General features: G+C 41.5%; 1 protein-coding gene across 6 annotated transcripts in view; it reads left to right on the top strand.

Moving 5' to 3' along the window:
• The window catches only part of FARS2 (phenylalanyl-tRNA synthetase 2, mitochondrial), a 535122-nt gene that overhangs the window by 375907 nt on the left and 133716 nt on the right, over positions 1-25499 (top strand). For all 6 annotated transcript variants that reach the window (XM_063097242.1, XM_063097245.1, XM_063097244.1 and 3 more), the window contains one exon: positions 9257-9408. In XM_063097242.1, coding sequence (XP_062953312.1) covers positions 9257-9408 — 152 coding nt within the window. The remainder of the gene's footprint in view (positions 1-9256; positions 9409-25499) is intronic.

Genomic DNA, 25499 nt, shown 5'->3' with positions numbered 1-25499 from the left:
GAAATCCCCTGGGGCTGAGGAGCCAGTTACGGGCTGCTGCTGAGAGTGGCTCTGTTCTGAGGTGGTGAGGCAGGAAGCCTCTTCAAAGCAGGAGATGATGAGAAACTACCTCATGCCAGCCTCCCAGGGAAATAAGGAGGTGAGCAAGATATGGCTCGTAGCAGCTCCTCACAGCCCTGGAAGATGAGAGGATCACCAGGTGTCCTGTCAACACGTGGGGGAGCCGCAGTGCAGGTCTCTGTCCCGTGGCCCATGTTGATACGTGCCAGGTTGCCAGGGCCAGGGCAGAGCCATCCTCCATGCGATATGTCTGGCAGTACTGAAGCAGATTCCCATCCAGCTCTGCCACACTCCAGTGTGTGCACCTTGAAACTTGCCATCTCCTGGACACACCGGATTCTTTTGTCAACTGGCTGCTGACATTTTTGTTGATGTCTTGGAGTCATAGGTGAGATTCCCCCAGAAAGCAGACTCTGAGATGGAGATTAGCATGCTGGCAGCCTGTTATCAGGAGCTCTCGGAATCATCACGTGTGGAAGGGAAGGGCGGCAGCGGGGTCAGGCAGGGGAGGAGTCAGGCTGTGATGTGCTTGCAATGAAGGCCTCAGCTGACCGCAGGCATCTCTGCAACCAGGTGGCCCTCATAGCTGTCCCAGCTGCAGGAAGGGGTTTCTTAGTCCAGCTCATGAAAGGCAGCCTTTTTAAGTTTAAATAAATATGACTAGATGGCAAGTAGCTACCACAAGACAAACAATGACACTTTCATGTATGGTTTTATTATCATAAAGTATACATTCTTTACAATGTGGATGTATGCAAAGTATACATATATGTGTGTACATATCATATATTAGTAAAGTATGATTTGGATATTTTTGAACTCCGTTAGTACAGTTATCTGAACTGTCTGTATTCAAACTGCATGACACAATTTTGAGTCTTGGTCAAAATGTTTAACTGGGTTTGTGAATTCTAGAAGTTCTATGCAAAAATCTGCATTCGTGAAAATATATACTTTTCTGGAACAAGGATTTGAATCTTTTATCATATTCTCAGAGAAGTCTGTGTCCTTCTCCCCTGCAGAGTTCAGAATCATTGTGTAAAGAAATAGAGTCAGGTTGATGCTCCTTTGTAGGCTGCAGGTTACCTGCTCCAAATGCACAGCAGTGATAGATGAAAATCTAAAAAGAGAAAATGAAAGTCATAATCATGTGCCCTCCTCCGCCCAAAAAGATGTTTCACTATGGATAAGAGACAAACACAAAGCAGAGCATGAAACAAGATACTGTGGCCTCCAGGATTGTAAACAGGAGGCTCAGCCCTGGTGGGGTGCCGGGACTGAAACAGCTCAGCATAACGTGGCGGGCCAAAGCATACACTCTGCTTGACAACAGGGCAGGGTGATGGTTGTGTCCCCTAATCTAGAAGGGAGGCCCAGAATCACTCCTGCCGTAACCTCTAGTTTATGTGAAGCTTTGACTCTGGGAAGAGAGCAGGTCAGAGACATGGCCTCCATATCAGGAACTGAGATAAGTACTGCTGTCTCATCAGCAGCAGTATCACCACTGGGCAGCATGACTTGGGCAGTACCACTGTCAACTCCATTCTGGGCTAGGAGTTCAAGCAGAGGAACCTCAAAAACCTCTAAGCAAGGAGGGGTGGTTAGTAAGAGAACATTCATAATTATCTCCTATATAAGACAAGCTGTACACACAAATTCCAAACCACGTGAAGAACTCTGACCTTTGTCAGCCATCCAAATCAACAATCAGAACCTGAATTCATTGGAGATTAAAGTAAATAAAAAAGCAGTCTTTAAAAAGAAATGCCTGATGTCCTCAAAGAGATCAGTGGAGGAATAATAACCATAAAAAAAAAAAGCAAGTTCTGAGTAAGGGGCAAAAACAGGTAGAAATAAAATGTAGTGATAAGGGGGAAAAACCAATTAGAACCTCAGAAATGAGTAAAAGAGTCATTGAAATAAAAAAAAAAACAGATTGAAGAGAGGATTAGTAGATAAGAAACTGTTACTGAAGAATTCACACAGGATGCAGCACAAACACACAAAGACAAAAACCTAAAGCAGGTTAGTTAAGAGAAACAAGATAGACTCAGAAGCTCCGTGATACACATTATTGCAATTCCAAAAGAGAAAGAGAGGAGTAGCAGAGAAGTAGTAGTAGCTGGAAGTTTTCAGAATTGGAAAAAGCTGAACCCTCGGAATGAAGGCACACTTTGCAGACTGAGCAGGATCATAAAGATAAATGCAGACCGGACTCATCAGAGTCAAACTGCAGAGCCTCAGGGGTAAAGATGCACTGCTTCCCAAGTGCCAGGAAGAAAAGACAGATTACCTGCGAAGAAATAGCACTGACTGCAGCAGATCTGTCACCGCTATTAACAGGTACCAGGACAGTATCATCAAAGTGCACGGGGGAGACAACCATGAACCTACTATTTTATGCCCTACCAAATTATTTAAGTATGAGGGGTTTGGGACTTGGAAATACTGAGAGATCTTTGCCTCCCACAGACTTTGATTGAAAAAACTATTGAAGGATATTCATCGAGAGAGCAAAAGTGAAAAAGTAGGAAGGGTGTCAGGACTGGCAAAAGCCTAAGATCTTACCCGACTTGCAGTTTAACAAGGTCAAGAACCAGTGTCATGAATGCAGGCAGAATGACACAAGAGTCCTGTCCCAGATGCAGAGGACGTTGTCACAGCACAGAGGCAGCAGGAGTTCCTGTGGGTTCTCAGGAAGCGTTCACACCGGGGCTGGTAACACAGCTGCAAACCCTCGTGCTTAGGAACCCTTTAGTGTTTTGTTTGCTCATTTGTGTGTGTTTGTTTTCCTCCCAATCTTATAATGGGGCTGTTAGCAAATCAGCCCAATCTTTGTCCCTGAGGAAGACATTATCTTTATCATCCTGGTGAGGAAACAAATCTGCTTTCTACCCCAGAGGAAGAGTCTACCTCTGTCTTCCAAGGCTGTTTGGTATACAAGCTTTCACAAGTTGTATGGAAATTCTGTGGAGAATTGTCTTCCAACAAAGAGGTGGAATGCATGAAACAAATACAGAATTAAAAAGAATTTTTTAAATTTAAAATTAACCGTTGGGCTAGGCGGTTAGCTCAGTTAGCTTAGAGCGCAACCTTGTAACACCAAAATCACAGATTCATTTCCCCATACTGGCCAGCCACCAAAAAAAATTTCTTTTTAATTAAAAAATAGAAATATAAAATTAATTGTTGATTTAAATAATTCATTGTTTTGTGTATGATTTTTTAAAAAATAAAACTCTGGACGACAGTAACAGGAAGATGGATAGTTGGAAAGAGGAGCTTTTGGGCCGAGCCCGTGGTGCACTGGGGAGAGTGTGGCGCTGGGAGTGTGGTGACGCTCCCGCCACGGGTTCGGATCCTATATAGGGATGGCCGGTGCACTCACTGGCTGAGTGCCGGTCACGAAAAGGCCAAAAAAAAAAAAAAAAAAGAGGAGCTTTTAAAGAAAACGAAGTTTCCTGTCTTATTTAGGAGCTGAATAGAGACACTAAATAACTTTATACTTTCAAAGAATTTGTTAAAAAATAATAAATACATATATATATTTTAAAGAATAGAAATAAAATTTACAGCATCTTATACTGAAGAGGGAAAAATATTGGAATATTTAAAAAATCAATCCAATAGAAGGCAAGAAAGGAGAAAATGTATGGAAAGAAAAAGATGGGTTAGCTGAAGACACAAATGGAGATGGTAGAAATAAAAAATACCACTAATCATAGTGAATGTAGATAGATTAAACTGACCTACTAAAAATTTGAAGTCACACCAGTCATTGTGACCTTTTTCCAACATCTCAAATAGGAAGAAAGGGTCAAGGGTAATAACTATCCTCACCAAGGTCTGATCTTTTTAGACAGTCTCAGTAGAATTGCCACTATATTTTATTGATGAAACTGAGGGTCATGGCCATGCCTGGACTGGCTAAGGGGCAGAAATAAACCTGACTTGTTTATACAGTCTTGACTAAGCAGCCATGACTTTCATTTACTGTAACTGAAGAGGGGTCTACTTTCCCTAAGATCAAGGGGCTTCACCAGCTACCTGAACAAAACCTGGAGGGTTTTTTTTTAAGCTAGGAAGTGTGATTGTGAGGTTTGCAAGGCCCTGTGTCTGCCACAGTACTCCGTCTCCTATCAGATTAAAAAGTCGTGGACTAGTATACGGTTGATGAAGTTTGCTCAGTCTGTGTATCTAAAATCAGGAAGAGTACTGCACTCCATTTTTTCAAAGAATTCCTGAAAGAGAGATTGCATAATTTCTTTCAGGAACATTTTACTGGGACTAACTAATCTTATTTCTTGGGATAGTCTTTTATCCTCTCTTTGAATTTTTCAAAATTCATTTAAAAATATGAATTGACACATATGGTTGGGCTTGTTTAGCAAAGTTCAGAGTTTTTTGAAACATGCAATTGTTGATTTTTTTTTAGGAAAAGGGAATCTGTGTGAAATGAGGATGAATAAATATTAACATTTGTTGCACTATGAAATGCCTACAAAAAGCAGGAAAAAAATAGTGAAGCTGTTGGGTTTTAAAAGAAATTCAGCTTGTTTAAGAAAAGCAAGAATAAACCAGAGAAAGAATGGAATAAAACCAATTAAAGAAGAAGAAGCTTTGTAACCTAGAATGCAACCAATTTTGTAAATGTTTTAGTGCTTGAAAAGTATATTTCCTCTCATTCTGGTGGGGGTTCAACATACATACTAAGATCACATTTCTTCATTGTATCATTCAAATCTTGTGTATCCTTCCTGATATTTCATCTGCTTGATCTTCTTGATCTATCAGTTTCTAACAAAAAGATGATAAAATCTCCCACTGTTATTGTGATTTTATAAATTTCCTCCAGTAATTCTATCAGTTTTGCTTCATGTATTTTGAAGCTAATTGTTAGGTGTTGATGAAGTTAATGTATTTGTCCCCCCAGAACTAATGTGAAAGTCTGATCCCCAATGTGGCACTGTTGGAGGCTGTTTGAGTCATGGGGGTGGATCCCTCATGAATGGATTAATGCGCTCCCTGGGGGATAGGGGTAGTGAGTGAGTGTGGAATGTACCAATATTTATAAAGCAAATATGTCAAAGGGCCTGGTTTCTTGTAGTTTCAGGTTTAGCCTAACTCCTTAAAAGTACATATAAAAATGTTAACCTTGCAAAAGACAGGAAATTTCCCCCAGGCTATAGTCTCTGTTGTAAGATAAAGAATTATAACACAGCAAGGTTGCTGGCTTAAAGACAGACAAGTTACTGATGATATGTAAAGATATTGGGAAATCACTATAGGGAGAGAGAAGGTTTGCTAAGATCAATCTTTTGTTGGTGGATCGACGACTTAACCTCTTGCAAACTGCATTATGGAATGTCACTTTGCTTGTTTTACTGAATCTTACCAGCCTATATTGCTAAACTATAACCCTACCTCTGTTCTTTTCCTGTAACTTCTGGTCTGGAGAATAAATGCGGGAAGAGAACTCCAATTCCTGGTTAATTTCCCAAATGGAAGGAATGCCTCTCTCTTGAGGGTTCTGGGAGATTAACCCCTTCAGGGCTTCACACTGCTCAGAAGAGATGGGCTTTGAGTAATCTTTTGCGGCTCCATCACCCAGGGGAAGAGGGGTGACAAATCCGTGGGAGGAAAAGCGACAAGTGAGTTCTCACTCTGTTAGTTCCCATAAGAGCTGATTGTTTAAAAGGCCCTGGCACCTCCCCTCCCTCTCTCTCTTGCTTCCTCTCGCCATGTGATCTGCTTGTACCCGCCGTTTTCCTCCATGAGTAGAAGCAGCCTGAGGCCCACACCAGATGCAGCTGTCCCAGAATTGTAAGCCAAATAAACCTCTGTTCTTTATAAATTACCCAGTCTCAGGTATTCTGTTATTGCAACACAAAAATGGACTAATACAGGTAATATACAAATTTATTATACCTTATTGGTGGATTTTTCCTTTTAGGGGTATTTATGTCCTTGCTAATCTCTATTAAGTCTTTTTGCCTAAAATTAGAACTTGTTACACCAGATTTCTTTTAGTTTGTATTTGCTTATTAAGTATTTTTCAATCTCTTTCATTTCAGTTTTTCTCTGTTTTTAAAAAATTAATTGAAATTAATACATTTATCAAATACATTCTCCTTATGAAATAATCACAGGGTTTTTATATGTGTTAATTAGTAAATTATTTTTGGTTTCAAGTCATTCCCATAATTCTGGGATAAATCTTGCTTGGTCATTTTGTAATGTTATGTTGATATGCTATTGAATTGTGTTTGCTAAAGTTATATTTAGGTTTTTTCATGTAGGTTGTAAAGTGAAATTTGTCTAAAATTTTTCATGAATTGTATTGTGCTTGTCCAGCTTTGGCTTCAAGTTTAGGCTTCAACAATTAGAATTAATTGTTCTCTCCTTTTCTGTTTCATGAAACAGTTTATATATAAAAGGAACTTCCTTTACTTTAAACATTTAATAAACTTACACTGTGAACCATCAATCTAACTTTTTTGTTATAAGGAAATTTGACTGATAATTCAATGTGGTACATAGTCATCTGTTTAAGTTTTTTGTTTTGAGTGAAAATTATCCATTTAATCCAAGTTTTCAAATTCATTGTTATTAAATGGTTCATAATATTCCCTTGTGACTTCTAAAGTCTCTACTATATCTGTTTAACTCTTTAAAAATATAGAAGATCAATAAAAAATAATAAATATGTGGTTATCAGTTAAAACTAATAAAATAGACACACTTCTATCTAAATCAAAAAAAGAAATGAAAAAATGTAAATAATTTTATTTTATTTTATTTATTTATTTATTTATTTAATTTTATTTATTTATTTATTTATTTTAAATTTTATTTTGTCGATATACATTGTGGCTGATTATTGCTCCCCATCACCAAAACCTCCCTCCCTTCTCCCTCCCCCCTCCCCCCCAACAATGTTTTAGATGGCATTTCAGGTCCCTTCCAATTCCAAAATTCCATGATTCTGTGATTGCAGATCATCCAGTCCCTAGCAGGTTTCTTTGCCTGTCCAGCTCCTGCCTCTTTGTCATTCCACATGGTTGCTAAACCCTCATCACAGGGATGGAGGTTAAGTCTCCATGCCTTACTTACCAGGTGTGTTCAGTAACAAGGATTATGGAAAGTAATAGAGATTCAGAGGTGAAAAAATAGATACACACCCCACCCTCAAAACATTGTAACCTCCCAGGAAGACAGACATGAAGTCAGTAATTACACAAACAATAGTGATGATGAAAAGTTCTGTGCAAGAGAAGGACAGGGTGCCAAAACAAGGGACTGACAGAGTCTGGTGGGAGATGAAGTGAACGGTGTGGCTTGAGGGCCAGAGTTGGGTAGAGGGTGGGAAATGGTATGTGGAGGAAGTTGCTTAGTGTGTTCAAGAAACTGAAAAAACCAGCATAGCCTGAGCCTGGAGAACATCAGAAAGAGGTAGAAGCTTTTAGAAACTGGGAACTTCATCCAGGAGCATTGGGAGGCCACTGGATGGTTTTTAACACCACCACTGGTTAAGCACCTGAAAGCCTACATCTCAGTAACTATGGATCTGTAGATATCTTCTTATTTTCAAAACAAAATTATATTTCTTCTGCTTAAAAAAGCAAGGGCCACTAGTAGGCATCCCATATCTGACACCTATCAATTAGCAGAGTGAATGCTTCCTTTAGATAAACCATTACTTTAAACTTGTTAGCTTGAAATAGGTTTACAATATAAGAAGTTGTCTGGGTTTTTCTTTATAACTCATGGTCTTTAAAACTGTATTTACCATAATGTATATTTTTAAAATGTCTTGGAGTATGTATTCTGGCTGATTGTGTTATCATTGTATTGACTGTTGTCTATGGATTGCTGACACAGAAACTCAGTTGGGACACCTTCTCCCATTTCTCTGTCACCCTGCCTCACACATCAGAGCTCGACACATGTGGTATCTCAGTTTAGACTAATTGAAGAGGAGGTTTCTTGCGAATTCTTAGCAATCCCAGTCTCTTATCTAATCTCCCTGTATTTCCATGTTCCTAAAGGGACAAAAGAGTATTGTGAAAAGGAAAAGCAATTTCTGTAGCCACCAAACTCTTATAATCTCCTGTTGCTCATTAACCCATGGGTTATTTGTCACAGCATCTTGACTTTACTCTAGTAGCCCAGGTATTTTGTCAAGAATACCTAGATGGTAGCTGTATTGTGTTTTGTTGTTTTGAAATATGTGTTCTAAACTGGTGCATTTGTTTACCAACTTTATTGATATTTCAAGTTGAATAATCATTGATGTTTGAGTATTTAGTTCCTCAGAGATGCTGCCATTTAAAAAGTTTTATACTTTTTCTGATCAATGATTCAATAAGGGGTTTACAGTGATATTGGGCTTGGCATAAATCGATTTATAAATTTGCCCTTCTAAAAAGTTTATAGCTTTGTCAGATATTTCCTTAGGATTTCGCAGTTATATAATGAAGCTTTCTTTCATTGTGTCAATAAATTATAGGCCAAAACCTATACATATATGTAGTTGTGATAATATGTATGCATAAGCCATGTAAACGAATGTAGTAACTTCTAAACATATCTAATTTTAAGTGTCCGTCAAATACAATGGTGAACTACTGAGCTAACAAACTGGGGAAAAAATGGAATAAAATGGAGAAATGGCTGCATTTGTGTTTATCACATCTTTAAAGGCATAATTTGAAAAGTAACTCCCTAAATGACTACTTATCAACCCAGTCCTTTACTTTAATAATTAGTAATTGAAATATCAGTTTCGACAAGCCCTTACATATTTCTCTATTAAAATGGCTCCCTGAACGTATCATAGGAAGTTAATGAATTGCATGTTAATTACATTTGAACTTTTCTCCTCTAGTATTCAAATGAGGAAAACTGAAATATGATATATTCACATTGCTTTATACTAGATTGAACATTAACAGCAATATAAATATATGGTAATATTACACATTAATGTGATAAGACTCTGTAACATTCGTAATGGAATTTGCTAATTTTGATTATTGATTTATATTTTAAGTTCATTTTGTCCCTGAAAATTCAGATGCTGAAATAATGTTTTACCAGCATTTCCTAATTAGCCAAGTAAAACTTTCCATGAAAAATTTAAACATTCTCATTCAGCTAACAAGTTCATCTATCTTTTCTTCTGTTGTTTTCTTAGCCTCTTAGCAAATATCCTGCTGTGATAAACGACATTTCATTCTGGTTGCCCTCTGAGAATTATGCAGAGAATGATTTCTATGACTTAGTCCGAACAATTGGAGGAGACCTGGTGGAAAAGGTTGATCTCATCGACAAGTTTGAACATCCAAAGTAAGTGAAAAGGCTTTCTAGTTTTATACTTTACAGTCTCTGTGACAAATGGCATGTGGAAACAAGTAATAAAACTTTGCTGAAACCCAATGCATCTAAGACTAAATGTCTTCTGAATTTGTAGTGAATGTATAGCTTATCAGAAAACTCTCTATCAGTCCTCTCGGAAAATCTTTCTGAAATGCATTTTTAATCTTTCCTGCCTCAGTAAAGAAAGTATATGAACCAGAATGTTTTTAAGATCTTGCGGTTTTTCAGTATTGTTTTTGGGAGTGATTTTTTTACCCTATCACTTTTCGGGTACAGGGGAGATGAGGCAGAAAGAGCAGTTTGTGGAGTAAAAGCTGTTTTGATAGTCTTGTTGCATATTTATGAAGCACTTACCACATACCAAGAAATATATTAGGTGCTAGGAATTAAATGTGTTGCAAACAGACTTAGCTTTGCCTTCTTGGAGTTTACAGTCTTGTGGGAGAGGCAGATATTAAATAAATAATTACTCAGATTTGCAGTGAATGTTATGAAGGGAAGACACATTGGGTGTCATCAAAGCACTAACTACAGTCGGGGAGTCAGGACAGGTGTCTTTGGGATATTTAAGCTGAGAGTGGAAGAGGGATGGACAGTGAAGAGGGGAGAGGCAGTCCAGGGAGCTTATGTGAAGGTGTGGAGCCTGGGGGGAAGGGCACCGGTGAGATGCTGCAGGCAGCTGAACTTGGCAGAGGCTCAAGGCACAAGGGGGAGAGGATGAAAAGTGATGATTGTGGGGTAGAGACGTGGTTACAGGGGCAGGCAGGGCCAGAGCATGCAAGGTCTAAGACAGGACTTTATTCTAATTGCAGTTGGAAGCTACAGAAGGATAGGAGCAGTAGAGATAAGTGATATGGTCTAATTACTTTTCTGAATTGTCACCTTTAAATGATCCCTTTGGACCCCCAGCTGTTAGAGAAGGGGCAGTCACCAAATCTTGTCTAACTCCCATCTTCATCCTCCCCCAACTCCTGATTTTTACATTTGCTTCATGTCTTTTTAACTGTCAGGGCATATGGCTTCTGCTTTCTGTCCTGTCAATCAAATCCCTGCTTTTTGCATCTGTCTGTCTTTGTTTTTTAAAGTGTTTGTTCTCCAGATAAAGATGGTCAGTGCTCACTGCTAGTCCTTGTGCCTCAGTTTCCCCAGTCATCTAGATGACTGAAGTTCATCTTCTAGAGGTTTGCTGAAGAACTTGTGGAAACAATATTCCCTGAGCTCTTGCATGTTCAAAACGGTTTATCTGTTGTACTTGAATGATAATTTGGTTAGAGGTGAAATCCTTGACCTGACCTTGTTCTTTTCTTGAGGATCTCCTAAGTGTTGCTCAATTGTTGTCTCCAGTTTAATTTTATGTAAAGAAATCTGAGGCCAAGCTGGATCTTTTTGCCTTTTGTCCTAAAGTATTCTATCTTTATCTTCAAAGTTTAACAACTTTAGGGCTGGCCAGTTAGCTCAGTTGGTTAGAGCACGGTGTCATAACACCAAGGTCTACGGTTCAGATCTCCCAACTGGCCAGCCGGCTGCCAACAACAACAACAACAAAAGTTTGACAACTCTATCAGGATCCACCTCGGTGCCAACCTGTTCTACCTGGTATATGCTGTGTCTCACTTTGTCTCCACTGTCTGACTTCCGTGCCTCTTATTTTCTGTCTAATGTTTTAAAACTCTTCACCGCCACCTCATTTGGCGTGCTTTCCTCCTGGTTCTCTTCTCGCTCCCTTCCTGTGTGTTCTGCCTGGTCTCTTCTCCCGTGGGCACCTTCCATTTCCATTTTCAGTTACTTTGTGTCCCCCTTTTCTGATTTCTGCCAGATCACATTTCAGCTCCTCCTGCTCGGTTGCCATCTCTCCTCTGAGTTATTTCTACTTTGTGATCTTCCTTCATAGAGAAATTCACTTCGTTTTTTAAATTCACTGCCAGATATTTAGCCAGAAATTTTATATGCTCCAGTGGCAACATCGTTCTTGAGACTTTTCTGTTAGAAAGTTTTTCTGCCATTTTTCTCATTTTTTTCCTTAACTCTTTTAAAGTTGATTTATCAGTGGTGTACGTACAATTTACCTTTTTATTGCTCCTGTTTGAATGTGTTGGGTTTCCTGAACCAGCTATTTGCACCAGTTGGGGAGTGAGTCCAGGGTTGGCATGCACGCAGGCAAGCTTGCTTGTACAGCCTGAAGGCTTTCTTTTTCTCCACTGCCGAGAAACTGACTCTTACTTTAAATATGGCTCCTCTATTTGATTCGTTGTATAGGTCTGCCTGCCACCCCAAAGAAACAGGAGATTTTACTTTGCTTATCCCTGTAGCGATACTTGATGATAGACTTTGCACGTAGATTGTAACCCTCAGCTCTAGGGGAAAAAAAACGTGTTTTTGCTGGTGTTTTCTGAGATATGCCACCCCATGTATTTCTTCTTTTTGCTCTTCTTGTTTGGCTTCTGCTTGATTTCAGCTGCTTCTGGCAGCCTTTAAATATATTTTGGAGCTTGGAGATGATATGTGTCTCCAACTTTACAGAAAATAGAATGTATGGAGTAGCTTGGGTCCCTGACACTCTGGAGTGCCAATTCAGCCTGGGGCTTTTATGCAGGGGAATTTTCCAGTAGTTTCTATATTAAATTTGAAAGTCTGGTTATTTACTTTTGAAGAAGAAGAAAAATATTGGAAGAAGACTGATGGTACTGACATGCCAAAGGCATGTGACTTGTAATTTTTTCCCACTCCTATTTAGTATACAAAACCCTCTGGAATCAAGGATTCAGAATTCATTCTCCACTTCTGACTTCACAGTCTCTTGCTCCCTGATAAGGCCTTTGCTGTACGCTGCCTCCCTACCACCAGTGTTAAAACTGGCATGAGTAGCCTTTTGGGTTGGAGATTATCAGAACTTTCAAGGTTACAGAGAGATGTTAAAAACCTCGATAGAAACCTAGGAAGCAGAGAGAAATTTCTATCGTACTGAATGAGGGGGTGGGGTGGGGGGGTAGACATGGCTTGGGGAGGGATAAACATTGAATCTTTCTCACTTGTAGATGATTAGTAGTGATCAAAGTAAATGCTGAATGGGCATGGTAATTGGAGAGATTTCAATGGGAGTGGGGTAGTGTCAGGGTTCTGAGGACCAAGGAACAGACCAGGCAGGCAGATAGTTCATTACTGTATGTAGCACTGGGCTGCATTAGAAATACTCTGTTAATGCAGGTCTACACATAAACCCCCTACTAATTGGTGAAAGGTGAATTTGTCCATTTCTTTCTAAAGGAGACAGTATTTTCATTGGAAATTTGAAAACAGTCAACCAAAAACACTTTTCACTGGTACTGATCTCACTGTCTCTTAAATAAATACTATACAAATATTTAAAGACTGTCATTTTGGAGCCATGCCAAATGACTAGCTTGCCCATGCTGTGCACCCATTTTAATAAGGGGCTTGGTGATTGGAGCAACGTTCCTGTGGAGAGATTGCTAATTATCTCTCAATATCTAACCTCCCTCCTCCCCATTTTTGTAATAACATAACTCTGATTTTTTAGCTAGGCAACTTTCCACCCAACTTATTAGCTACATTTCTGAGCCTCCATTATAGCTAGGTGGCCTAGTTTGGCCAATGGTTTATAAGTAGAAATGTTTAGTGGTATTTCCAGAAGTTTCTTTAAAAGCTTTGTCGATGCTATCCTTTTCCCTTTCTGCTACTTGAATGTGAATATAATGGCTGGTACTCTGGCTGCCAGTTTGGACTATGGTGTGACCTTGGCAATGGAAGCTATGTCAAGTGGCGATTCATAAAAGTAGCCTGGGTCCTGGCTCTGTGTAGTATCAGGTCAGCCCTGGCTTTTTAGGGATGATAGAAATACTCTGTTTAAGCTGCTAGTTTTGAGATCTTGTTATTGACAGCCAAAGCTAATTCTAGTTATTATAGCCTGAGAAACATATCCTTGTCAATTGATTCTTGACACAATATTTAGTAATGATGGCTCACTGTGTAGTGATCTTTGAGAAGTATCTAGGGCACGGTTGGCCAGATTGTGAATATTTTTGACTTTGAGAGCCCTGTGATTTTTCTCACAACTACTCTCTACTCTGCAGTTGCAAAATCAGCCACAGACAAAATGTAAACAAAGGGGCCTGTCTGTGTTCTAATACAGATTTAGTTACAAAATCAGGTGGTAGGCTGGATTTAGCCCATGGGCTATAGTTTGCTAATCCCTGCTTTAGGAGAGGGAGGTCCATGGAATGTTTTATTTTTTTGTCCTTTTTTTTTTTGTGACCGTGCTCAGCCAGTGAGCCAACCGGCCATCCCTATATAGGATCCGAACCCGCGGCAGGAGCGCCACCGCGCTCCCAGCGCCGCACTCTCCCGAGTGAGCCACGGGTTCGGCCCACCATGGAATGTTTTAAATACCACCCCCCCTCCCCCCACCCCCCCATCCACGGATTCTAAAATCCTCCCCTAGGAGGTTATCCTTCCTTGAACCCCCTGTGCTTTTCCCTTCTCCCCGTCAAGTCCCTGACTTGGGTGGTGGCAAATGACTTGGGTGGTGGCAAATGAATGGTCTTCTGACCTTGTACCTTGACCCCAAGATTTATTTCATTATCTAAACACTTAAATGAAGTTTGTTCAACAGAGTTCTGACCCTTTCCTTGCCTAACATCAGAGCATGCCTCACTGTGAGACATGCTAGGACAGAGCGACAGACCCTGAATGCTCTCCGCAATAAACAAATAGTCAAACAAGTTGGGCGTTATTTTTTGAACAAGAACAGATCCCAAAATGTTTCAGGGAGACATGAACTGCTGAAGATGAACCTAATTTCATAATGTTAGACAAATGGAGACTTTTTTTTTTTTTTTGATAACGAATAATAGTTTGTGCCCTGAAGGAGGATAGATGTTCAGGTGAGAAGAAAATGACACTTTGTTCCAGCTAGTCATTCAGAACTTTCTCCCAGAGGCTCTTATGCCACTTATTCTATGGGCCCCTTAATGTGCAGAAGATTTCTTATAGTTCAAAAGTTTAATGTAACAAAATATATAGTGGTGATTACCTCTAGGGAGGAGAGCTGGGTTGCCATTTGTGCTTTGATACCTTTGGAATATTGTACTGTATGTATCAACTAATGAGAAAATTTGAGAAGGTAAATCTTGTGTGCCAACATATGAACCTGATATCCCTTCAACACATTTATGAATACACTGATCATCTTTAGTCTCTAAGTCCATGCAACTTAAGGAATTACAATGCAGAGTGTTTCTTTTCTTCTGTAACACAATTGTACAAAATATTTCTTAGCCTGGGGGATGAGGAAGAGCAAAGAGGAGCACAGGGAAACTTAACCATTGTTTCAACTGCCAGCACTTCATTTGCAGATGCCTGCCAATTATTTATGACTTGTGGAGAGGGACTGTGAAATCAAGGGGACTTGAATAACACAGATTTGGTTTGGGTTTAAGACAGATCTTTTTAAGAGTTAGAATTGAGGGGTTTAAAAAAGTTTGATTTGACTGCAAGAAGGGGATGGTGTTGAAAAATGTCCCAGGAGTCTGCAGCGGGGGCTGGAAAGGGTAGGTACACAGATGTCCCCAAACCAGCTCTGCTCATAGACTGTCACCTCGTCCCTGGGGCTACTGCCTGTTATCCAGTCATGGACAGGGTTTCCTGAATCCATGAAATGTCAGGCAGGGCTGAGGCGCTAGAGTTGAGCAGCCTGCTAGACTTCACCCTGCCATGAACTACGGACCACTAAAGGTGAGTCTTCACTGCCCTCATCCCAACTTGATCCTCCTAACAGCCATATTCCCTTTTGTAGCCTATCACTTGCAACTTGCAAAAATATGGCATAAGTGCATGTACTGAAGCACCTGTCACCATGTTTAAAGAATGCCGAAGAGAGTATTCACCATGAGAGGCACCTTCTCGGTGTGGCCGGCCAGCTTCTGAGTGGGCGTGAGCCATGGATACTGGCCTGTCCCAACTCTTCATTGTCTGCTGCTGGAACAGCATTTGATGAGGCAGTTCAAATGCATTCTCTTTCCATCCTCTTTTCCTCCAGGCTCCCTCTCTTCTTTCTTTTTTCTGTGTGTTCATTTGTTCTTGCTTTGTCAAATTGCACCCAATAAAAATGCCAACACATAGGAATTTGAAAATAAAATGGGTGGAGACTCACCCATCAACTCAACACCTAACATTGTAACTCTTACCACTTTTACATTTTCCTATTCATGACTCTTTTCCATATGTATGCATCAAATGACTTTTTGACCCTTGAATATAGAAGTTGGTATATGCTTTGTACTGTCATCCCCTTGGTCTAGGGCAGGCAGAGTTTTTCAACCTCTGCACTACTAATATTTAGAGCCGGATAATTATTTTGGGGGCGGGGGGGCATCCTGACCATTGTGAGATGTTTAGCAGGATCCCTGGCCTATACTCACTAGATGTCAGTAGCATATATCCCCCACAAACTTATGACAATCAAAAATGTCTCCAGACATTGCCAAATGCCCCCAACTTTTTGGCAGACAAAAAAAAAAAAAAAAAAAAAAATGCCCCCAGTTGCGAGCCATTGGGATTCCACTTCATGGAGAATGTCTTATGTTTTTTATGAAAAATGTTTCTTAAAATTGTGCTTTATTTTTATGTTATGACCAATGGGAGAAGGGATAAAAGATTGTCACAAAGGGGAGGAGTTCTTATGGTCCCAAGGAACAAAAACCCACTTGTTGGAACATAGGAAAAGCTGAACAAACCAAAAAGGCTTCAGAAAGAGCAGGAACTGAGGTAGCTTCTGTCTCTCCCCACCTTCCCACCATGTAGCTCTGCTCTTTCCTTGTCTTGCACAGAGTTTAGAATACCCACCCAGCCCTGAGTCCACTTGGTCTTCAGCTTCCAGCACTCAGCACCAAATGCAAGTCCCTAGCCCGATTCTGATGCTTTCAACAGAGGAACCTGATTGGCCCCACTCAGCTTTTTCTTCTGGATCAGAGGCCACTGGGCAGCTGGTGGATGGGCTCCACTTGAATCAGATGCCTGCCCTTGGTCTAATTAGTGTGGGCCAGGTGGACAGGCCTCTGGCCTTCTTTTATAGTCAGCAGGTTTACTGTTTATACCGATTCTTCTTTGTTTTCTCTTTAACCTGAACTAAGTAGCTTCTGATTCAGGCACTACTGTTTTTAGACTTCCTTGAACTTCATGCAGAGAGGTGTGCCATAAATAAATTTACCAATCAATTCTTTTTAAAAAAATTTGATAGAGAAATAAAGCTTGTTGAATTGATTCTTGACCCCCTGTTGTATGGGAAACATTAGGCTAATTGCCGTGGGGCCATAAGGATGTTGAGCCCATATCCCAATTTTTATGGAGCTAAATAACAAGTGAAACATAAGGTAGCAACAAGAAGCATGAAGTGATGATGAGTCTGGCTAAGCCTAATGAATGGCCTGCATGGTTCTTTGTACATAATTAATGCTCGGGAAACTCTCATTGACTTGAAATGAGAGGTGCATATCTAGGACTATAGTAGGTTCAGAAGAGGGCATTGGTCTGGGAAGGTTTACCAAGGACATAGGATAGCCAGCTCTCCCTTCTGATACCTTGTGAATGAGATGTACACAATCCTGATTTTAGTTAGTGCGAGTAAGCTATCTTTAGTAGAAACCCTCAGCTTCCATAAGCTGTTGCCAGGACAGACTCCCTCTTAGTGAGCACTTTAAGACAAAGGGGATTTATTTAAGAATATTCCTGAGTCAGAACTGGAAAGATATTACAAACTGAGGCTGGTCTAAGGGCCAGAGAGCCTCTGCATCCAGGTACCTCTGGCTCTGTTCCTTTCCTTTCCTCTCTTGGCCAATCTGTAACCTCCACTTCCCCACCCGTACATACATCACCATCTCTGCCTCTTTTTGCATTGCCTGCAGTCTTTTCTGGCCATCCTCTCCAATATCCCAGTACAAATTCTGGAAGGAACTAGCCTAACTAACTGAGCTAACTACCATCACCCCTTTGGGGCAGAGCCCTTTGCACCAGGCTGCTCCTAGGGATCTGGGCAATCTGTGGATGGACCACTGTTGGGTCAAGAATCCATTGTTGGTCTAGCCAGCCACCACTAAGAAAACAGCCCAGCTCTACTTTCCAGAGCAGGAAGCCATCAGCAGAGTGATTTCAACCAGAGGGCTCACTGGACTTTTTCTTTTCGAACAAACAGCGAAGTACTGCCTTTCTCTTTCCCCACCTGCCACCAGCCTACACCATGTGTAGATGGAACTCTGTGGTATTGCTCCTTATTGCTGGCTCACTCATATCTTTTATTCCTTATTTGCATTTAAACTTTCTAGACTATTCCACTTGAGGGAAACTCCTTAGGGGCTTGTGGCATAGTAGCTGCAATGGTTTGAACATTTGTGTCCCTCCAAAATGCATGTTGAAACTTAATCCCCATTGTGGTGGTATTAAGAGGTGGGGCCTTTTGAGAAGTGATTAAGTCATGAGGGCTTTGCCCTCCTGAATGGGATTAATGCCCTTATAAAAGAGGCTTCAGAGAGCTGTCTGGTCCTTCCATCTCTTCTGCCATGTGAGGACACAGTGTCTGTCCCTTTATCCCCTCTGCCATGTGAGGATGTGTACAAGGAGCCATCTATGATGGTGCCAATCATAATCACAAATGCCATAATCCTGAATGTTGAGATCCCAAAAGATCAAAATCCCCAAAATACAATTCTGGAAAAAATTATTTAAAAAATTATTTAAAAGACATTAATTCACATTTTTCCAAGGAGATTTATTTGAGAAACATATAAAAACATGACAGAACACTTCACAGGCCACTTTAAACAACAAAATAGGCAATAAAAACATATATATTTTTGCAAGCATAAACACTCAGGTATACTAACAACAGTTACACAGGTATTAACAGTTATGAGCAAAATGTATTCACAAAGAAATAGGTCAAAAAGATGTATAAATGTACATCACTAGGGTTGGTAATTAAGTGCACCTGGCTTTATAATGGAGGCCATATGAAATGCTGTGATGGACAACCTAAGTCTTTTGACAAGACTGATCCAGAACTACAGTGAGTCTCCACCAAATATGCAGTTGCCCAAAAAGCCAAGATCTTGAGAAGTTTTATCTTTATGTAGTTTTATCTGCATGTAGATGCAGATGTGCAAAAGGAACATCCCTTCCACAGAATTCGGTTTTCAGGATTTCAACACTTATGGCATTTGGGATTGTATCTTTTGGGGTTATAACCCAAACCGCATCTATGAAGCAGAGAGTGAGCCTTCACCAGACACAGGATCTTCTGGTGTCTTGATCTCGGACTTTCCAGCCTGTAGAACTGTGAGAAATAAATTTCTATTATTTATAAATTGCCTGGTCTAAGACATTTTGTTACAGCAGCAGGCACAAAATAAGACAGTAGCTCATTTCCATTTCCCCACACTGTGTATATTAGTGGAGGGAAGTTCACTGTGTAATCCTGGGCAGATGGTTGATTAATCCTACTTCATTCCTTAGAAGAGTTTTTATTAAGTGGCTGGAAATAATTTATGATGTAAGAAGTAAAAGCTGTGTGGTTCAGTGGAAAGAGTTCCGAATTTAGAGTCAGAAGCCGTGGGTTAATTCCTGACTGTCCACATCCTAGATGTGTGATGTTAGAACTCTTTTAACCTCAGTTTCCTTATCTACTACTGGAAGTAATAATATTGTCCTTAAATGGTAGCTATGAAAATTAGATGAGGCTATTTATGTGAAATGCTTTGAAAATTGCACAGAGTTCTGAAAAAAAATTGTTAGCTATTAAAATTAAAAAGCAATAACTTTCACAATCAATCTGATTTGTTTTTAAAAATAAGTAATAATCTCAGTACAGCTAGGAGTCTTGGCTTTGGCAGCCAAATACATATGACTGGGAAGTTCTGCTAATGAAGGGGAGCAGATAGAGACTTCGTATAAAACTGACATTCTGAAATGATCCATGTTCTTTCTGCAACTTGAGTAAATTTTTAATCAGAAAAACAAAGATGCTTTGTAAAGTGGCATAGATGCTGGTAAGCAGAGCTGTGTAGCTGACATGGCTATTCTCTGGGTCCTGTGTTGGGAAAATGCCGTGGATAATGGCAGGTGGGATGACATCCCTGGTTTGCAAATTCCTCTGTGGTCTTGTTTCATTTGACAGAGCCAAATAAGTGCGGTTATCTGAACTTAGAGATTGCCCACCAATATAAAGCCAGTGATGCTCATCCTGGGACAGCCATGGGTGTGGGGAGCTTGTCAGAAGTGGTGTCCCCTTGAAATTGACAGCATGCAGTACCGAGGAGGTGGCCAGGGCAGCCGGGCCTGCTTTAGCGCTCTCCTGCTGCTTCCCCTCTCCTTTCCTTCTTTTTTTTTTTGGTCTTTTTCGTGAGCGGCACTCAGCCAGTGAGTGCACCGGCCATTCCTATATAGGATCTGAACCGCGGGAGCGTCGCTGCGCTCTCAGCGCCGCACTCTCCCAAGTGCGCCACAGGCTCGGCCCTCTCCTTTCCTTCTTTATTGCCATGCTGGTGATGTGGTTGTGGTGGTTCAGACAGCCGAGAAAGCAATTCTAAAGAACTATTTTTAGCCTGGAAATGTGTTTTTCTTTCTTTCCTTCCCTCGCCTCCTTCCCCAAGCCTTCTTTTTGTAGTTTTCCTGCTAGGGGCGCATCTCATCACCGTCACACAGCAGGCTTATTTGCCCCCTGTGTTAGACAAATTAAAATACAATTTATTCAGTCCCTGAACACCTTGTTCTGCCTTGTCCCCCAGCACATCACCATTTGTTGAAGGATTCTTTGGATTACCTTCAGCGCTGCCCCAGCCAGGCCCCGGGAGTAGCATCTCTGCACAGAGCAGGGAAGGGGCAGAGAGACTGACCGCTCTCAGGACAGCCAGGCAGGGAGTGAGGCCAGGCGCTTGATGAGCTGTATCTGCAGCAATCTTCCGCAGTCCTGCACACCTTTGTGAAAATTAATGATGAAGCTGCCTCTCCTCTTTGACTTTCCACTAGCGGTTTTCAGGGAGTTCTTTGAATGCTGTCTTCTCTTGGCACACCATGCCCTTTTCGTAGTGTGAAGAGCGGATATTCTCTTTCTAAGATGCAAGACGAGAGTAACTCACATCCTTTGATGTTTCCCTGCCACACCCCTGACAGTCTAGATCAGATTAGAGCAAGTTAAAACACACAGCAAGGGCAGCCTTTGAGGGGAAAGCAGGCCACAGAATTGCTGGCAGAAATAGGATGGGGAGGGGCAGCCCCACCCCATCATTTCGGGCAGTTATGAGTGAGATGCTAAATTGTTTTGGGTGTTTCAATTTGTTACCCCAGTTCACAAGGTCATTTTCTTCCACTGGCTACCCCCTAAATTTGAAGTCCACAGCCAGCAGTGGGACTCCGCTTTTCCACCCCCCAAACCCAATGTCTATGCCTGTGTCAGTTACCTGGTTCTTCCTACTCCACAGATGGCCGGACCTTGAATGTAACGTGGCCCTCACAGTTAATGATATTGTCTTGATTCCCAAGAGATTTAGGAATTCAGATACAGCCTGATTCTGCACAACCTCAGAAAAAAGTTATCCTGATTGTAGTTTTTGGAGTTAAGTTTCTAATGATGGGCTTTTGATTCATAAGGAAGTCTCAAGGATATATAAGTGAGACCTATTGAAATCACTCTTAAAAAATTCAAATTTCTGATCGGCAAAGATGAACTGGACAGACTTTGGCCTCACCTTGTTGGCCTTGTCCTATGTAAGAAACAAGCTGGGTTCCAGCATCACACAAGCCCAGGGCCATGACTCACACAGTGGTGCAGTCTGGGACAGCCCCTTGTGTCTCTTGGACTAGATATTTTCCTTAACTTGGTCCTAACTGAGGCTTAGGTGGCAGCCAGCAGTGTATACTAGAGAAGGCAGGGAACAGGCACATATGGGACTACAAGTCAATGCCAGGGGGAGGGACTACTGACATGCACCAGTGTTAGCTGATGGTCCAGATGGCACCCAGATCCAGGTGTCTGTCTCATGAGGGAGGTTTGTAGAGGGCGAAGTGCTCTGTGAAGGTGTGTGGCAAGGGCAGACAAGTGGTCTCAGAGAAACTGGGCTTAGGGGGCAGCAACCCAGTCCCTGGTGAAGTGGAGTCCCAGGCAGGGCCTGGGATCCAAGGTCTGCTGTTGCAGCAGAGCCTTCAGCAGGACCACCTGGATGCCCTGCTCACCCTTCCTGGAGTCGGGATTGAGCTTGGAGTCCAGAACGAGGCTGAATCAAAGATGCGTGATGGTGGGGGCAGTTAAGTTCAAAAATCCAGGGACCAGCAGGTCTTACCAGAAGCTTCCATTCGTGTTTTTGTTTTGTTTTTATGTTGTGTTCACAGTGTTTTACTTATTCATGTGTAGGTTGGAGCCATAGAAGTTGTTGCCACGAATGTCTAGTGAGAAAAAAGCAAGGTAGAATGTTCCATGAGATTTACATGAACAAGGAAGGACACCTCAAGGCAACCTAGAACAAATAGGGGGATCCCTACTTTTTAGTGAGGGCCACCTGAGATGAGGACAAGGCACTAGTCAGACCCTTAGCAATTGAACTCAGACTGAAGCACCACCAGCTGTGGATCCAGGTGAAGGCACTTTGTGTTCATCCTCAGACATTCCCAGCCTGTCACCATTCACCTGCTCATATGGATCCCAGTCTCCTGCAGAGTCCCCATTGAGTATTTCTGGAAGTTTCAGGGCGTCCACAAACGAGCTTACTTCCAGGACAGGACAGTGCCCCCTGCTGGACCTCCGGGGCACACCATTGAGCCTTTGGGTCCATCATGGTATCCTCTGGTATTTCAGGTTTGCGCACAATTGTGCCTTTCCCCACTGTCAACTTGTCTCTTGGGACTCGAGCAACTTGGCTTTGAGCCCCTCCTTCCTACCTGCCTTACAAAGTCCCTTTCCAAATCCTCCTTAGGTTTTCCCCTCCAGGTAAACAGGTGCAAATAAAGACTTGGAGATTCCACTTCAGACCTGACAATCTCCATTCAGACTAAAATCTTCTCCGTGGGAGTATAATTTGGAAGTGAGAATGAAAATCGATGCAATGCCAGTTGCCTTATAATCTTTTGTGAACGTCAGTGTTTTACAAGATGAGCCTCGTGTGTACCATTTTCCTCTGGTGAGAAAGAAAACCCCACAGTAGCTCTGGATTCCGTGTTTGAAGATACAGCTACTTTTGTTCCCCTTCACTTCCCCCTGCAGGAAAGTGACAATAGAAATATGAGGCGAGAGGAAACCAGTGGTGAAAATTAAGCAGGTGAAATATTTGTACAAAAGTTCACAGCTGTGGTCTAGACATTTACCCAGAATTTTGCAGGAATAATTGCCGTCCCAGCATTCATCGAATATGGCAATTTCTCCTAGCAGATCATGTGTGTAGCCATGCACATGGGATGCAGTTTTGAAATTCTGCAGTGATGGTGGAATATGCGTTTGTAACACATTTTTCTGTCACAGCAGCTGCCACGTCACAGTCATGTCTATACAGCTTTCTCTGTTGCACTTTGAGTTACTGTCAAGTACTGGGTCTTTAGCTTTCTACTATATTTGGGATACAGAACATAGTAAGTACTCAATATACATTTTTGATGAGCAAATGATAAAGAGAAAAGAACTCTAGCAGCAACCTATGTTGTATCATTTTTTCTCAGGATGTAACTGACCTAAACTTGCTGTATAGGCCATGTTACCCCAGTTGTCAATGTTTACTAGTTGGTTGACTGTTGTGAGGTTGTTGCTCAGGAAAGGAACCAAACAATTAAGAATTTTAATGGAGTCTTTATTAGCTGGCCAGCAACTGCCTCCCCAGGTATTTTGGGAGAACAGCAGCTAGCCTTATTCTGCTGGAGTTTATAAAGGCAAAAACCATATCCCGTTGGCACACGGGTTTGTACAGGTGCAGAAAGCAAGCTAGGTCACAGAAGCCAGAAGTGAGCAGTTAAAGCAATCAGGCATAACATTTTCATTGTGTGTGGTTTCTGTTTCTATGCAGTGGTTTCTGCCTTCAGTGGTTTCTCATGCAAATAGTTCCCGCTTCTATGAGGAGGTCAACAGTTTCCCACATGAAGGGGGTTTAGCCTGTATCTACCTTAGTATTGTTCAGGGTCCTCTGTTACATGACCAGAACTCTTTACTGTTGATTATGATGATTTCTTACTTTCTTACAAGGGAGAAACAGAGTGGAGCAGGGAGTACTCCTTAGAAACAGAACTTGGATATGTGATTAGTTGGGTTCTGATTAAATTGCTGGATTCTGATTAAACTGCTGGACAATTTGGTGCAAGCCAAATGTTCAGATAGGGAAAAGGAAAGAAAGAAGAAAAGTGCTTCTAAGAAGGTTGTTCGTATCCTATGTAAAATTCAGTTTAAAACTCTGAACTTCCAGGATTATTTGTGGTTACCTAGGAAACCCTTTTCTGATTGAAAAGGAGGAAATCACAGGGCTGCATAGAAATTTAAGGAGTCAGATTATAATGTGTTTGTGTGTATGTTTGTTGGCTACAGATGAGGAGCACGGAAAATTTTTGAAGGAAGGTAACATGAAAGAAACAGAAAACTTGTCTGTACAGGGAAGACAGAGATCTTTTGGTCTCTTGAACATGGAGGTTCCAAACGACTATGTACCTAAGCCATCCTGTTTAGAGTAATAGCAGTATGGACCCCTGACACAGGCTGTCAGCATCCTTTTCTAGAAGCAGCTTCTCTCCCCATATGCAGGGTTGATAGGGGAGCCTCCCTATTGGTAGAGTGGGACTCTGCCCCTTGACCCAGTTGATTGGTCCAAAAGTGGGCTCCTAATACAGCTGGCAAATAAGGCCTTTTCTCTGTAATGTTTGGATGGGAAACCAAAGAGAGCTTGGGCTTTTCCTCTGCTGGCCGAAGCTGTGAGTACCTCTAAACCATCTCCAGCCATGTTTCCCACCTTGGGGAGAATGTGGTGAGCAGAGAGAGAGGAGAAAGCAGGTGACAGAGATGAGAGAGGGAGAGAAAGTGCTGGCGTGTCTGACTCCCTGGTTCTGTTGAGTTCTGAGGCCCAGCTGCATCCTGTCCTTCCCACAGCTCAGCTGTCCAATCCTTCCTCAGATTCCATGAGCCAGTGCTAATTCTCCTGTTGTTTAAGCTGAGTTGACATGGGTTTCCATCACTTGTGACCTAATGAGTTCCAAGACACACGCAACTGCAGACTTTTGTCATGGACGAGCACAAGAAGGAAAAGGAAACAGGCTCAAGTGATCCACCTCCTTGCGAGGGAACTCTGGAGAATGACAAGGATGAGGCTGAGGTTGGCCCGGGGGTGCCAAGTCTTACTTAATATGAACCAAAATCGTTCTTCTCCTCTCAGCTAGAGTAGCTGAAATTCAGCGCTGTGTCAGGTTGTGACTCATCTGTTGCAGTGAACATGTATGAAACACTATGGGTGAGGTGCTATGCTATCTATGATATTAATGGTCAGGAGATATAAAAATGATTTTAAAAAAACGAGCTCTTATCCTCAACAAGCTCACAGTCTGACAGGAGGTATCACACAGATATTTGCAATCCAATATAAAAAATGTCTTTAATGAGAAACGTACCACAATGATTTCAAACGGGATAGTACCTTACTTTGCCTTAAATACTCAAGAAATGTTTGCAGATCATAGTTCAACTGAATTTTGAAAGGCAAATAGGAATTCGACATGGAAGGGGCCAAGAAATTCCAGGCAGATTGGGCAGCGTGTGCAAAGACAGAAATACAGAGATGTGAGAGGGATTTAGTGTGACTGGCGTCCAGCGAGCAAGGAACAGTGGGCACATGAAGCTGGAGAGTTCAGGGGGGCTGGACCTCAGAGGCTTTATATTCCCTCATAAAAATATGGACTTATCTGATAGAAAGTGGAGAGTCACTGAACTCGTTCAGCTACAGTCATGCACTGCATAACAGTGTTTCATTCATCAGCAGGCCACATATACAACAGTGCTCCTGAAAGATTATAGTGACTATGCCTCATAGCCTGGGTGT

This window comes from Cynocephalus volans, chromosome 5 (genome assembly GCF_027409185.1).
Source record: "Cynocephalus volans isolate mCynVol1 chromosome 5, mCynVol1.pri, whole genome shotgun sequence".
Lineage (NCBI taxonomy): Eukaryota > Metazoa > Chordata > Mammalia > Dermoptera > Cynocephalidae > Cynocephalus > Cynocephalus volans.
The sequence above is the reverse complement of the archived record's forward strand: the minus strand, read 5'-3'. Positions and strand labels throughout refer to the sequence as shown.